The 14,063-nt window shown below is 43.0% G+C and overlaps 1 protein-coding gene across 3 annotated transcripts; it reads right to left on the minus strand.

The window, feature by feature from the left end:
* Positions 1-132: 132 nt before the first annotated feature.
* On the minus strand, positions 133-9,246 carry LOC118319523 (cytokine-dependent hematopoietic cell linker). 3 transcript variants are annotated; one of them, XM_035649972.2, is made up of 17 exons: positions 9,042-9,244; positions 6,612-6,652; positions 4,337-4,526; positions 3,118-3,170; positions 2,777-2,831; positions 2,380-2,430; positions 2,263-2,297; positions 2,165-2,175; positions 2,018-2,092; positions 1,681-1,705; positions 1,456-1,480; positions 1,299-1,383; positions 1,191-1,210; positions 1,012-1,106; positions 841-918; positions 393-548; positions 133-301 (listed from the first exon to the last, which is right to left on the minus strand). In XM_035649972.2, the coding sequence occupies exons 2-17, from the start codon at positions 6,612-6,614 to the stop codon at positions 149-151; spliced, it is 1,110 nt and encodes a 369-aa protein (XP_035505865.2). In that variant the 5' UTR covers positions 6,615-6,652; positions 9,042-9,244; the 3' UTR covers positions 133-148. The 3 variants fall into 3 exon arrangements, with proteins under 3 accessions (XP_035505865.2, XP_035505866.2, XP_035505868.1); XM_035649973.2 differs by having other exon boundaries at positions 4,337-4,493; positions 9,042-9,241; XM_035649975.2 differs by lacking the exon at positions 2,018-2,092 and having other exon boundaries at positions 9,042-9,246.
* Between the last annotated feature and the right edge of the window lie 4,817 nt (positions 9,247-14,063).

Here is a 14,063-nt window from a genome sequence, read left to right on the forward strand (position 1 = left end):
TGTAAACTAAAGGGGACAAAGCCTCTGGAAAGAGCCGCCCGAGGAAATCAGGTGGGCACACTCAGTAATTCCTTTAGAGTCCCTCCATAAATGAAGATTATTATCATCAATAAAGGTCAAACAATTAGAATCGTCAGTCATAATCCATTTATTGCAGGAGCTGCTCGACATCCGTCCTCGTCACTGCACACGTGAGCACGCAGTTTTCTGGGTGTTTGCTTCCGGGTGGAAACCTCCCGCTGATGAGCATTATCGGGAAGATGGTGTGAAACTTGAGGATGTCCGCCACCGAGTCAAACATCTGGGGAGGAGAAGTGAGCTGTCAGCTACAGTTGCTGGGGGCGAGATGGTGTTGAATTAGCTTCATGAATCCTTTGTCCCCTCCCACTCACGTCATTTGATCGCTGTCCCGTTCCCAGAGCGAACTTGCTGGTGCTCTCGAGGAATCGAATTTTGACATTGTAAACCTTCTTCTCGTGATACACAGCCAACACCAAGGGTTCGCTGTCGGAGTTGATGGAGCAATCTCGTACCAAGAACGCGCCATCCTAATGTCAGCAGTTACAAACCAAGACTCGTTTAAAGTTTGACATTCTGGGGAATGCAGCTTTGTTGTGTTCTCGCTGAAAGTTGGTGTCTGCATTTCTATGAAACCACAACCCGTCATCATGGGTCAGACAAAGAAGTTGGGATGTGTCGATTATTGATCTTTACAGGGTTCCGTGCCGGCAGATAACAGGTACAGATATGAAAGGGCTCTTCTCGACCAACTTTCAGCAAGAAAGTGAATGAGCTTTAGGCAAATACAGATTAATGTGGATTCATTTCATATAGAAATACCTTGTTCACCAGGTGCAAAGCGTGCTCAGCATCCGCTCGACTACAAGCCCCAACATACCAGTCTTCTTCACTGTCGGTCTGCCAGAGGAGTCAAGTGATCGATGAGTTCACAGCTGTGGTAAAACTTACTCTCTTCGTAAATTATTATTGACAACGAAGGAGCAAGTTTACCAGTTGAGGCTTTTCCTTTGGAACAAAGTCATGTTGGTCAAAGTCGTCTTTAGTTTGAGGCCACTCGTGGTGATGACGTCCCGACGGCACCCTTTCTTTAAGCACATGTTTACGGTGACTCGTTCAATAAGCGATAGCTGTACGGTGACACTGCTGATCTGCGACGTGACTTTACTTACCCAGATTTTGATTTTGTGACCTAGGGAAAGGAAGGAAGCACCCGCAAATCAAACGCGGCGTAACATGTGCAGAACTGGCCCGGAAAGCCTGCGAAAGGTAAGTCTCACCTTATTTCTATGATGTGAGAATCCAGATCCAAAGAACGTCTGTGATTGCTGTGGGCGCCTGAAACGCTCTCTGCTCTCTGTTGACCTACGACCCCAACATCACAGCTGTCAAGACATTTGCTCCCCAAAACTACGTTCATAGATATTCAGCTCTTACCTGTGGCATGTGAACTGAATCCTGCCTGTTGAAAGTAATGAAGAGACAAACAATTAGACATTATTGTTGTGCTAGATTTAAGAATATTAAATTAGCATGGCTGAAACAGAAATGAAACAGAACAAATAAAATAGGCAGGTACAGATATGTCACAGTCAACGATAACATTTTCAAAAATCTGTCGCATTCACAAGAACGTCTTAGCCATGACGTCTGACTACTTACTTTTCTATTCGCGTTCTGTTGTCCACTGTAATAAAAAAAATAAAAATACATACGTAAAATCACAACATTCTTTATCGAAAAAACAATCTTTTCTGTGATTCTTTTCCTAACCAGCAGATGGTGCTACTGTTACACAGGACAAACTCTAAATTCCGAGGGGCCTCCCCTCACCTTTTACCATCCACACATGGCAAAGGGAAAGTTGTGGTGCAGCTGCAGGGAAATTAAAACAACCACAGTGCAGACGTTCACCGGTGAAAAATCACAGCCAGAGTCCCTGTTTGATTCCTGTTCTGCCACACGTGAGCCGGAACGGGAGAATGAACCGGCGACTCACTTTCTCCTGCAGGTTCTGCGGAGAGCCGATCCAGGAAGCTGATCCACTAACGGCAGGGGCGGCGATGGAGGGCGCCTGGAAGGACACTTGGCCTTTAATGTCCATTCAGCTTTGATAGTAGGTTGTGCCTGATAACTAGTGAATTACCTGAGCGAGCACTGAGAATGGAAGAGAGAAAAAGGGGTCACCTCTTCAACGAGTTTCAAACGGTGAACCACCATGTGATGTGTGGCGCGGGTGCTTACCTGGACTCCTGGCAGCACAGGTGTGGAGCCATTACCTGTAAAAAACTAAATGTTAGTGTCTGGGATTTAGCCGTGTGGCTCGGACAGATCAGGTGTTTTTTTTCTTCTTTCTGTTACCTATTATAGTTTTTCTCCTGCCAGGCTTCATATCTCTATTTACAGCAGGCCCTGCAATTGAAAACAAAGAATTTGCTGAAAGATAATAACTATTTACTGTTTACACAAGGGCATATAAAAAACTGAAATAATCTATACAATGTAAAGTGATGTTGAATCTGAGTTAAGGTAGATATTGCTGTAGTGATAAAGTTTTTGTAATGTCTCCTAATACTGTATTATCAACCATATGCTACTGAAACCAGTGGCAGCAAAACACTGCGTATTGGCTCAGGCAGATGTGTGCTGTTTTGCTCTATGTATTTGATTTGAGAATACGTTGTTTTTAAAAGTTTTCGTGGTAGATTTGCACTTCGTATCTTCACCACAAAAATAACGAAGGGATTTGTCACTTTACCTCCTGTATGAGGGATTACTCTGGGTGGACATCTGGGGAGGATGTTGGAGTTACCCTGATAATAATGATAAAAATCAAGTGAAAGATGAAACAAAACAAAAACTACATACATAGGATTTTACACATAAAAAACCTACTTGCATACAAAGATTTACAGTAAAGGTCACATTACTCAGATGTAGCAAAGAGGGAAATCAATTTAAAAGAGGTTATTAAAAGCCTTTTGATTAAAAAAAAGTGATCGATATACTGGTTGGAGCAGAACGCAGCACGTGAAGCACAAGCAGACACTTACAGTAGCCTCGTATATTTTTTTTATGAAAACAAAAGGGCAAACTTACAGTGGAGATTGATGGAAGGCTCTGAGCTGATGACGACCTTGGAAGAACCCTGTCTGGGAAGCAAACGACACTGAGATGGCAGCACTTTTCATCAGTGGCGGTCATGACGACGACGGCGACAGTTCAACACTCTCTGAGCTCGTGTCGGCTCTCGTGACTCGGGCCGCTGCCGGAACACTTAGGAGCGTGAACACATCCGAGGGCCACGTTCGGCCTATGTGTAAAGTTGCAGACGTGCAGCTGTCGAGGCCCCTGGCCGTGGGTCACCTCCATGCAGGGGGAGAAAAAGGGGAGTTGCGCTCACACTACACGCTTCCCTCACTCCCCCCCTTCAGCCAATGGATAATTGTGGGCTCCCGCAGTCTGACTCAGCCAACAGGCGGCCCTGGAGACCCACTGGCAGATCGTGCTCACTCGGCAGGAGCTCCGTCTCTCAGATCCTCACCACGCTTTCATTCTCTTCTCAGTCTGTGGTGGAGCTCTGCGTGTGTGTGTGTGTTTTGTCTTATTTTTTTGTGTGCTTTTTTTGGCCTGCGCTTTATTCAGCTCCATTGTAATTATGTTCTCCAGGACTACTGCAGTACAGAAGTACAGAAGTAGAGGAATGAAACACACTCACCCTTGTTGTGCAGGGTTCGAACAAGACTTACAGTTACTTCTTTTAGGTTATGTTAGTCTATTCATAAACTATTTTTGAATAAGATGTAATCTGTATTAATGCACTGAGAGCAGGAATAATGAGTTTGACACGGGAGTGACAAACATCCAGATGTCAGATTTAATTAAATAGATAAATAAGTACTTCTTTTATGGTGACATTTTTGTGGCTTACTGTTGTTCACTCAGCTTCGCTGTATAAAATATTTTATATATATATATATATGAATATATAAAACATTGCACACTTGCTTAAAAATGCTGCTCATTCCACTGATTTATGGAAAGATGTTTAGTTGCATATGTTTTGGGTGCAGAATGGTAATTAAGAAAATAATATAATAATTCATTCGTTTTCTAAATGCTCTTTTAAAAGTCAATGTGAATTTATGTTAAGCACACACTCAGTGTGTTTTAAGTAAAACACACTGAGCTACAGAGAAACAAACTTAAAGTTCAATTAATCTTTTTGGATTTGAGGGAAACTAAACTCTTTGGAAGCTAATGCAAACTATATGAGCTAATGAATCTCGTGTATGAGTTATATTTTCTCTCCCTCTACCTGCATACTCCATTTCCTCATGCATGGGCCTCGCAGGAAGTATGCGCACGTTCAGCACTTCCTCCTGGTCATCCACTATGTCGTACTCAGACTCCATCACGCCGCCGTGGTTACCACATCTTTGATTTCTGTTGACGTCGGTTCTTCTGCCGCGATCCTGTGCAAAAGGACAACCGCCACAACCATGTGACTTAATAAAAGAAAAATAATTGGGGTTACATCAAATTTTGACGATGTAATGTACAGTCCTACAGTTTGTCAAAAGGCGTCTGTTTTAACACCCAACTCTTTGAATTCAAAGCACAGCATGGCAGTGTAACTAAGACTTAGAAGAAATCTAACTGCTCTTGACATTCACTGCATTCACTCACTTATTGGAAAATATGAATTTGCTCTAAAAGAAGCTGATCAGTGAAACCTGTAAGGACTTTTGAGTGTTGCTCGATACATCACCCAGTACACGGTGCTACATTCTCACTTGGGTCCTCTGATATGCACAGAAAGCCATTATGAGGTGGTGCAACATAACCCTCCCGCTTGTCTCTCTTTTATTTCCTTTCTTATCTTCACAGTCACACAGACATCAAGATGCACACATTCACAGTCAGCCGTAGAGAAAAGGTGTTAAAGTTTTAGAATATTTCTGTGATTTGTTTTTTGTGTTGTTCTGCACCTGTGGCGAAGCTGGAAAAAATGGAAGGAATTCATCCACCGTGGGTTTATCGGTCACGGCCAATCAAACCAGCCGCTCTCGTTTTAATTTCAAAAGCCAAACAGAAATGAATGTCTTGGTGCTGCTGGCGCACTATTACCGTGGAGCATTGTGCGCAACAACACCAAGCCTGAATATTTCACCACAGGAAGGAAATGTTGGTTTTTGTTTGCCCAGTTTGCAGGTTGCCCTTTTTTAAACACAATAATTCATATGATAACCACATGCTCGGCTCAGGCTGTGTGTGTGTGTGTGTGTGTGTGTGTGTGTGTGTGTGTGTGTGTGTGTGTGTGTGTGTGTATTATTCAGAGAGAAATAAATAAAATACATTTCTGCAAAAGACGGTTGGACACGACTGTGTCTGCGTATCTTATAAAGCTGAACAATGTTCACGTGGTCAGTTTGAGATTCTGACTTCATGAGACAAAAAATACAATATATGATTCAACCATCCCTAACTGGCTGAAAGGAATGAATTACTAAGTGGACTGACAATTGAGAGAAACGTTGAACCTGATTTATTTTAATTCAGTTTAATTTGACTTTTCCAATATATTTTCAGAACATGCATTTGAATCAGCTTCATTCTGCATTCTTCCCCCAGCGAGCTGTTTCCACTCACTATGATGTCAGCGCAGTGGCCACATTAAGGTGTCAGTTAACAATTTCGAGCACGACGACCTTTGAATGCGTATTTCATCTCTAAATTTAGAGACTGCGGAGGAAACAGACTGGTTCTCCTCATTCTTGAATCTATCAAAAGGGGAAACTTTGAAAAAAAAAAAAGCGTCCTACACGCAGATACAATCAACAATACTGTTGAGGAGCCTAACTCTCCCCAGCATAATCACATTCTTCACTTTAACTGCTTATTTTCTAATGCATATATTTGCGACTTTGATCCTCGTCACAGAAGTGGAGAACGACAAGGACACGGCACAAAAGGAGCTTTTCTGTGGCTGTGAAGAGCCAGTGTCGAGGGTCCCAGAGCTCGAATTATCTGAGAAAACACTCGACAACATCACCTTTCATTGCTCCGTCTCTGAAAAGCACTGAGGGCTTTCAAACGCTTTTTAAAAAAACGGTCTGAATGCAATGACAGATTAAAGATGCTTCGTCACAGTCATATATTCTCTATACTCATATCCACAATGAGGCTGATGTTTACGTGCACACTTACACCTGGGGTCAGTGACAGAGACCATAACTCTCCCTCACACAACATTAATATACCAATCTTTTACGAAGCATGAGTGGGATTCGCCAGATGACAGCAGAATAAATTGAACGAATGATGTAGGTATAGGAATAAAAGGAATATTAATGCAACCCAAAAAACAACAGTTGTGAATTGTAAAAAAAATGCTAAAGATGCGTTCTGGCCTGCACTGTGTTGTTCCTGCCGTGCAACTAACAATGACAGATCAGTAACTCGCTCCGTTCTCATTCCCTGTGCTAAAAGGTAATTATCACTGGGCCCCCGAAACTCCCAGAGTTCCCCCCGTGAGAACGTTCATGTGGAAGCAGCAGGGGAACGCCGCGGACACGGCCGCCATAACTCACCATTATCACAGCTGACTCATGGCCGGTCCCTCGCGCTGCAGCTAACGAGGGAGTGAAACAGAAAAATGAGAAACATCATTAGTTTGGTGATACGCTAAAGACTGTGGCCTTCCCGCGCAGCTCGTCCTTGGACTTTTTTCCTCCACAACAGTTGCACGAGCAGATGAATGGAGTCTTTATACGCAGCGACACAGAGCTTGTTTGTTCTGACTTAAATTTTTTTTTTTAAAAATCATTCAGTGGAAAGAAACAGCATCCATGTTTACTGACATACAAAATTCTTCAGAAATATTAACAGATGTATTATTTCATTTGTGAAATTAGCACCTGGGCTCTGAACAGATGCTGCTTGAACTTCTTATATATATGAAGTAGATTATCGGATATATTTGGTTAATCTTCATCATCCTTCTGAATTTAGGTTCTTGCTACTGCTGCTGTAATGCATACCTAACCAAAATCAATCATATAAATTACAACTTTGGATACATTTCCCTTATCATTTCTAGAAAGTCTCCAGGAAATAACCAAGTAGTTTGGTGCTAGTTAAAGAGAAAAAAAGAAATAATTAGTGTGATGAGTTTATCATTTACCATGAATTTCCGAGAAATATCTCCAAATAATAAAACAAATCTCCAAATAGTATTTATTCCTCATCAATTTACTATTGCAACCTTTATTTTTCATTTACGTTGAATCGTGTGTTTTGGTAGACGTACAGTGTTTCATGTTTTGCATGTAGCTCACATGCTGCACCCTGTTAGTAAATGCTAAGAGATGATGGAAAGATGCAAAATGATAACTCTCTATTTTACCTATGATACCAAAAAGAGGACAGAGGCATCAGAGGACACACTCTTTCAGGTCAATACACTCAGAACATTGTGGTGCCAATAAGTCATCAGACTTCACAGAGATGTAACAGTACAGTTGACTATAAGAAGGTAACACAGTTGTGCTTGAGCAAAGCAAACTATAAAAAAGATCTGAGGCTCAGGGGGAAGAGTGGGTCGTCCACTAACAAGGAGGTCGGTGGATTGATCCCCAGCTCCTCCAGTCCGCATGCTGAAATGTCCTTGGGCAAGAACCTGGACCCTGAACTGCCCCTGACGGCAGCGATGTGTGATAGACAAAGTGCTACAAGCGATGTATGAATGTGTGAATGGTTGAATATGACTTGGATCGATTAAACTAGAAAAACGTTGTCACAAAATACAGTCCAAACATAATGTTGATGACAGACAATTGATATCAAATATTTTGTTCTGCGGAGAAGTAGAGCCGAGTGTCATCAGCATAGTTTAAAAAGAAAAACACGATGCAGAGGCCAAAAAATTATGTGACAAAAAAATGTGTCACACGTTATTTTATTTTAGTAAGGAGTGACACCGTTTGGATTCTTTTTGTTAAATTTGATAACTCACTAACTCCTGCTCAGTGAAAGACTTTTAAAAGAAACACCCAGTTATTATTTCTGATAAGGAATAAAGGAGGCTGCACGGAGACTGACACAGGTCACATCCTCCATTTGAGCAACATTCACGGTTTTCAAGATTTAGTTTCAATTTTTAAAAATCCTGTTTCCAGGGAAAGAGGCCAATCAATCACTTTTTTGATTGACAGGTTGTTTTTTGTGCTATTGAATCCCTTTGGGTTGAGAAGGAGAGCAAAACAGGATGCAGGAAGGAAACCTGACCAAAATAGAAGGTAGGACTTGTAAGGAAGGCCCATGGAAATGTGGAAAATGCCAGAAGACATTACAGGCAACCGACTCACAGTCCCCAAAGGGAGAGTCAAACGCAGTTTTGGATCTGGCACCGCGGTCCAACACTCAGCGGGGGCTGCCTGTCTACTTTGCAGAGCGTAGTTGGCCACGGGAAGTGTTGTTGGACGAAAACATATGAAAAAAAGACGGAGATTAGAAACATGGAGCTAGAGTCTGTGAGGAGTTAGTCTGGAAAATAAACATCTGGCCCATGGAAGCCGGGTACAGACTGCTTCAAGGATCTGTGACCTGGCTTCGCTGTGAGCATGAAGGAAGAATCGACTGCAGAGTGAGAGCGAGTCTGAGGAGAGCAATGACATGAACAAGGCTCCAACGACGACAAAAATTAGGAAAATATAATTTGCCATTGTAGATAATGTTCTCCTTGGTGTTGACATGAGTGTTGAATTAGTTTTGTGGCAGCAAACATATTCATACACTGCTTCTCAAAGTCCAGCGCCAGGTCTTCTACTACATTTGCTCTATTTTAATTGTTTCATTTTTTTCACTGAATCCTAATGAAGGCGTGACTCTCGTCTCCAGCAGAAGGTTCTGCTCTTCAGATCCCGTCCCCTCTTTATATTTTCGAGCCTTTTCATCTATTTTTTACCGCAGACCAGCTTCTTTGCCGTCACAAATACCGAAGCAGTTAAAAGCTGCCCTACCTTTTCAGAAGACTTGTACAACGAGCACATCTGCACCAGCGACTGTCCAGAAATGTTTGCCGTCAGACAATTAACAGTTTTTTTTTTCTTTTCTTTCACTCCCACACACAAACACACAACAGCCTTGGTCTGCACCGACGGAGTTTACCAGCCCACTGCTGTAACCCATCACGACTTCCTGTGTGGTGCTTGACTGGCCTATAATGTGTGTTGTTTTGAACGGCAACAGGTTTGTTTGTGAGGTATGCTTCTTCCTCTGCGTCCCGGCTCTGATCTCACAGGTTTCTACGTCAGTACAGAGAGTGAATGACATATTTTGATGCATCGTTACCAATCCTGGCGAAAATTATAGTTTAAAAATGTCTGTAGAGCTCGTTTCTGCATCCACCTCGTGACATTTGTCCGTTGCGATCAACAGCCTCAGCCTCGGTGTTTCCTGTGTTTACCTTTTGTTCACTCCATCTTTTGTGGCTGTGAATACCAGGTCCAGAGCGTCTGCTCAGTAAATCAGAGTCAAATGAATTTGCCTATGCTACAGGTATTTCTATAAATTTGAGCAAGTACCATGGTGACATTTCAACTCCTGCTTCGTCCATTGCAAAAGGGAGCAGGGTGACATTTTCATCTTTTAACTAGATAATCTTCTGGCTGCGTTTCTACATCGAACAAGAAGTAGAATATTTTATTCGAGCTTGACCTTTTTTCGAATTGATATTTCCCTTTAGTTTGATATTTTCATTTTTATACCACAAACACGTTGCTCTCATTCACAGCACACAGGTGAATAAATGTCCAAGTTACAACATGGTTTGTTACTGTATGTATCAGAATGATGGTTGTATTAAACTCAAGTTATTAGTGGACACATAACAACTGAAATGAGGCCGAGAATCTGCTGATTCATGCAGAAAATATTTTCAGATTCGGCCATGAAGCTGGGTTTTTATTGGTCCGTGCAGAAGGAACAGTGACAGCAGTGACAGATAAAGAAGTGAGCATCACTCTTGCAGTCAGTGCAGGGTCTTACACAGGTGATGATCTGCTTAAAAACTTCCTTCTCTAACCTTCAAATATTCTGACTCAGGATGGGCCCTCCTTGCCACCGTTTCTTAGGTTTATTCATTTATCTATTTTAATAAAAGTATAAGGAAAACGTTTTGGGTCACTTTTGAGGCCAAAGATTACACATTTTGGTTTTATAACATCTTGGGTTTCATTTGGCAGCTCCAGCCACTGGCTCTATCACATATTACATTGAATTTACCATAATAATCACGGGACAGTCAGACATTCATTTGTTTTGTTGTGAAAGTTCAACCACATCAGCAGCCACATTCATTGGACAGACCGCCTGTAAATATCTCTCACCGCATGGTAAAACCTTGCGCTTGCACAACTGTGGTAACTTGTGTCACTGTGCAAACAGGAAGTTGACCTACAAAGTGTGTTTGAACAGCAGCACGACTGCCTTTTGTTCCTCTGTAAAATGAGTCTGACTAACCAGGTTTTCCAGCGACAGGATCAGATGAGACCTGTTGAACGATGTAAGAATGACCGAAAGAGACGATCAAATGTACTTTTTGCTTATAAAGGAGTTTGGACAGGATGCCAAATTTTAAGACACAGAGTTATCGCATCAGTAACAACATGAGAGTGGTTGACGTTAGAGATGAATGAATTCCGGGTGAAGGTGAAGATACACACATCTTAAGTTCAAAAGTCCAGGGGAAAAAGGGAAGAGAGGAACCAAAAGAGCCAGAGTTCTGGCGGAGCCACAGAAAATCACGCAAACAGTCAAACAGTTGTTGACAGCAACACCTGCGTTGGTAAATTTGCACAAATAGTCGGAACGGGGAAAAATGTGCTCGGCATTCTGTCTGAACAAACCTTAGAAAATCTGACATTTACGCTGAAACAATTATCTACAAGACGATCTTGAGAAAACTTAATCGTACTTCAGTTTAGAACGACTGCTCAGTGAATAGCATCACGAGTCTAGAGCCGACGAGTTGCTTCTGAACGGAGCGTTACAGTGACAGAGTGCCTTCCTGTCTGCAGAGGGCCGGAGGCCCGGCCTCCTCCAAACAGAGATGCAGCCGAGCACAGGCGCACAAGGTCAACCTCCCTCCTGTGGTTTCTTCTGCAATGGTATAGCCTGACTTCCTGTGAGAGATTACCATCTGGCCTCTCATATTCTCACCGATGCTTATCTCGTGAGCCACAAACGCCAACCCCCCCCCCCCCCGAACATCTCGACACCTTGGCCCCCAAGCGACAGCCCCATCGGCCTGTCAATCTGGCAGCTCATCCTGTGTCCTCTGCCCAGCCGCCAAAAGAAATGAACCGTCGTCCCCTTCTGTGTCCTGGACCTGTCACTGAGAAATAAGATCCAGATTGTCAGCCGGGGGGAGGCTGAATATGGGTGATGTGTGTGTGCATGTGAAAATTTCATGATTTTCATGATATGGTTCTTCGTGGTGGACTCACCGAACTCATAAGGTCTAATTCCTCCACAGGACGGTTGCCTGTGATCCCAATCACAAAGCAATATTGAGAATGTGATCGTGATGTATGAACAGCTGCAGTGGTAGTAGAAGAAAAGCCCCTTTTGCACACAGACCATCGACAAAGTCACAGTAAATGTGGCCGCACATTTTCCTAGAAAATAATTTCCTCACTTTTGCTAATTATTTTTGAATGTTTATTCGTCACAGCTTTGGTCCAGGCTGAAATTGAAGGGACTAAAGCAAAAGCCTGTGATGGTTCATGCTGTGCCGTTGTCAGGCCGTAAGTTTATCCATCCAATACTTAGGGTGAACCCCAGCTACCAAATATGACCAAATATCTGCAAAACTAATAAAACGCCATTTGCCATATTGTATTGAGGGCTAATTATCAGCTGTTCCTTCGTCAGAGTAACATCGTTGTCGGGACAACATGATATTTTTTTTCGGCTTTTAACTTGAATTCCGAATCCAAACGTACACCCTCACTTACACGAGACGCTACAGTCACTGTTATGGACTGCATGATTTACTCACTGTATGCCTCGGCACAGGCGAGCCTCGAAGTGGTTTCTAATCTGCAGCTTATGAGAGAAGGACGAGATAGCGTCACGCAGCCAGATAAGATCGGAGAGAGGGAGAGGGCAGGTAGTCCTGGCAGTCTCGGCTATCCATCTGATGAGAGTGTGATTCAGCGGCGTGAATAATTAAAGCTGGGAGCAGCGATAGGAATCTGTAGACGCCAGGATCAGATCATACTGGACGGATATCAGGGGCCTTTGGCGCAGGGAGGTGGTGGCTGAGGCGACATTAGTCACTCTGTCCGTGCCCCGGGCAAACCATCAGGGCACTGAGCTGAAGGTCACGAGATGATGGATGGACAGAGACCGGCTGAAGTTGACTAGAGAACGAATGTCCTGTACATGGATTATTATCCTCGCGGAGGAAGATACCTGATCTGATAATGCAGCAGCGTGTCACGGCTTTGTGAACTTTTGTGACCGGCTGCGCTCCATCAGCTTGAAATGCAGTTTGTGACAAGGAGAGGCGGAGGGAAAGGATCATTTTTGTTCTATTAGCAGAAGGAGCATATAGCGGATGCCATATCAGAACACTTTCAGATTGTAAAGAATTTCCAAAATGACAAATTGTCCACTCGACCTACTGTTAGTGCTGGTTGAAGGCTCACACTGATATTTTGTTATTCTCTCCTACGTCGTCAGTGTTCCTCCCGTCTAGTGGGTTTCTCTGAGGCAGATGCCTTAAAGGCTGCATATACACCGACTCAGCCCAGTGCGAACACTTCCCACTTAATGACTGTTATTAAGAGGTGAACATTGCAATTCATATTTTTTGCAAATGATACTTCTGACAAATACAGTTTCAGCATGCAGAAGTTGAAACAAGCCTCCGCATGAGCCCGACCACAAGGGAGCATTCTTCTCCTCCTCCCCGAGCATCAGTGCTTTCACACTGTGCAGGTCTCTCTCTCCGTCATTCTGCACACACTGCTCCATTCATTATCGTGGGAGCAGTGTGTCGCCGGGGCCTCCACGACGGCGTGGAGCCCCGTATTCAGGTCAACTCACAGCAAGAAGGACTCCTTGATTATTCCGTATTTATCCCAGTCGTTCCCCTACTGTGGCGTGGAGTCTCCGGAAGATGTGTCTGAGTGAGAGGAGCCCCGAGCTAATGAGCCGAGAGCCGGCCCGCTGGTTGTCGGGCGAGGGGCTGCGAGCTTCACCCCACTCAGAAGTCACATTCAAATAATCATCAGCCCAGCGTCGTAAGGTCGGGATGCTGATGCAGAGACGTTCGCTGCCTTGTTTCTGTTGATATGACAGCCGTCCGAAAACATGCGCACCATGAAAATGCTGGCGTTCCATGAGGGTTCACACGAGGGCAGGGTGGTCCTAGGACAGATCCTTTTATTGTTCATTATTGAAATGAATTAAATTTGACTATAGTGGTCCTAACTGAATTTTTTTTTAAAAGGGTCTGATCTCCCAGTATGGTTAGTCCAATGTGGATATATTTGATTCAATTTCAAAATCCAATTTTCTGGAGTACCGAGCCACAAATAATCATCAGCCGCTGTCAAAGGGAGTTCAGCAATACTGTCTGGTATTATTTGATTATACAAGTCTGTTATTTCCGTATGGTACCTTGAAAGTTTCTGCTAAAAAGAACCATGTGTTTTGATGCAAATCACAGGAATAATAGAAACACAGTTCTGACACTGCTATTCTGATTCATCTAATTAGTTTGAGGTGAGCTTATCATGGACTTCCAGATCAGTTTGAAATAAAAACATTTAATTAAAATATTCACTCATATAACTAAATTGCTCTTTGATGCTTTATGCATTTCATTGAATGTTTTTTTGAAGACACATTTCACAGTTTCCATTTGTACACAGCTCACCTGCTGCCCTTTGTATACAAATCTCAAGGTTCCTCACCACAAACATCTTTGATTATTTGAAAATGTATAGCTATTTCAGACCCAATAGATTATA

Source organism: Scophthalmus maximus, chromosome 9, assembly GCF_022379125.1.
Source record: "Scophthalmus maximus strain ysfricsl-2021 chromosome 9, ASM2237912v1, whole genome shotgun sequence".
Lineage (NCBI taxonomy): Eukaryota > Metazoa > Chordata > Actinopteri > Pleuronectiformes > Scophthalmidae > Scophthalmus > Scophthalmus maximus.

Excerpts from the sequence above, each read along its gene's own strand:
- LOC118319523 (XM_035649972.2), bottom strand. Across the intron at positions 1,481-1,680 it reads AACAGAACGCGAATAGAAAA|GCAGGATTCAGTTCACATGC; the intron begins GTAAGTAGTCAG and ends TACTTTCAACAG. Across the intron at positions 302-392 it reads CGGGACAGCGATCAAATGAC|ATGTTTGACTCGGTGGCGGA; the intron begins GTGAGTGGGAGG and ends TCTCCTCCCCAG.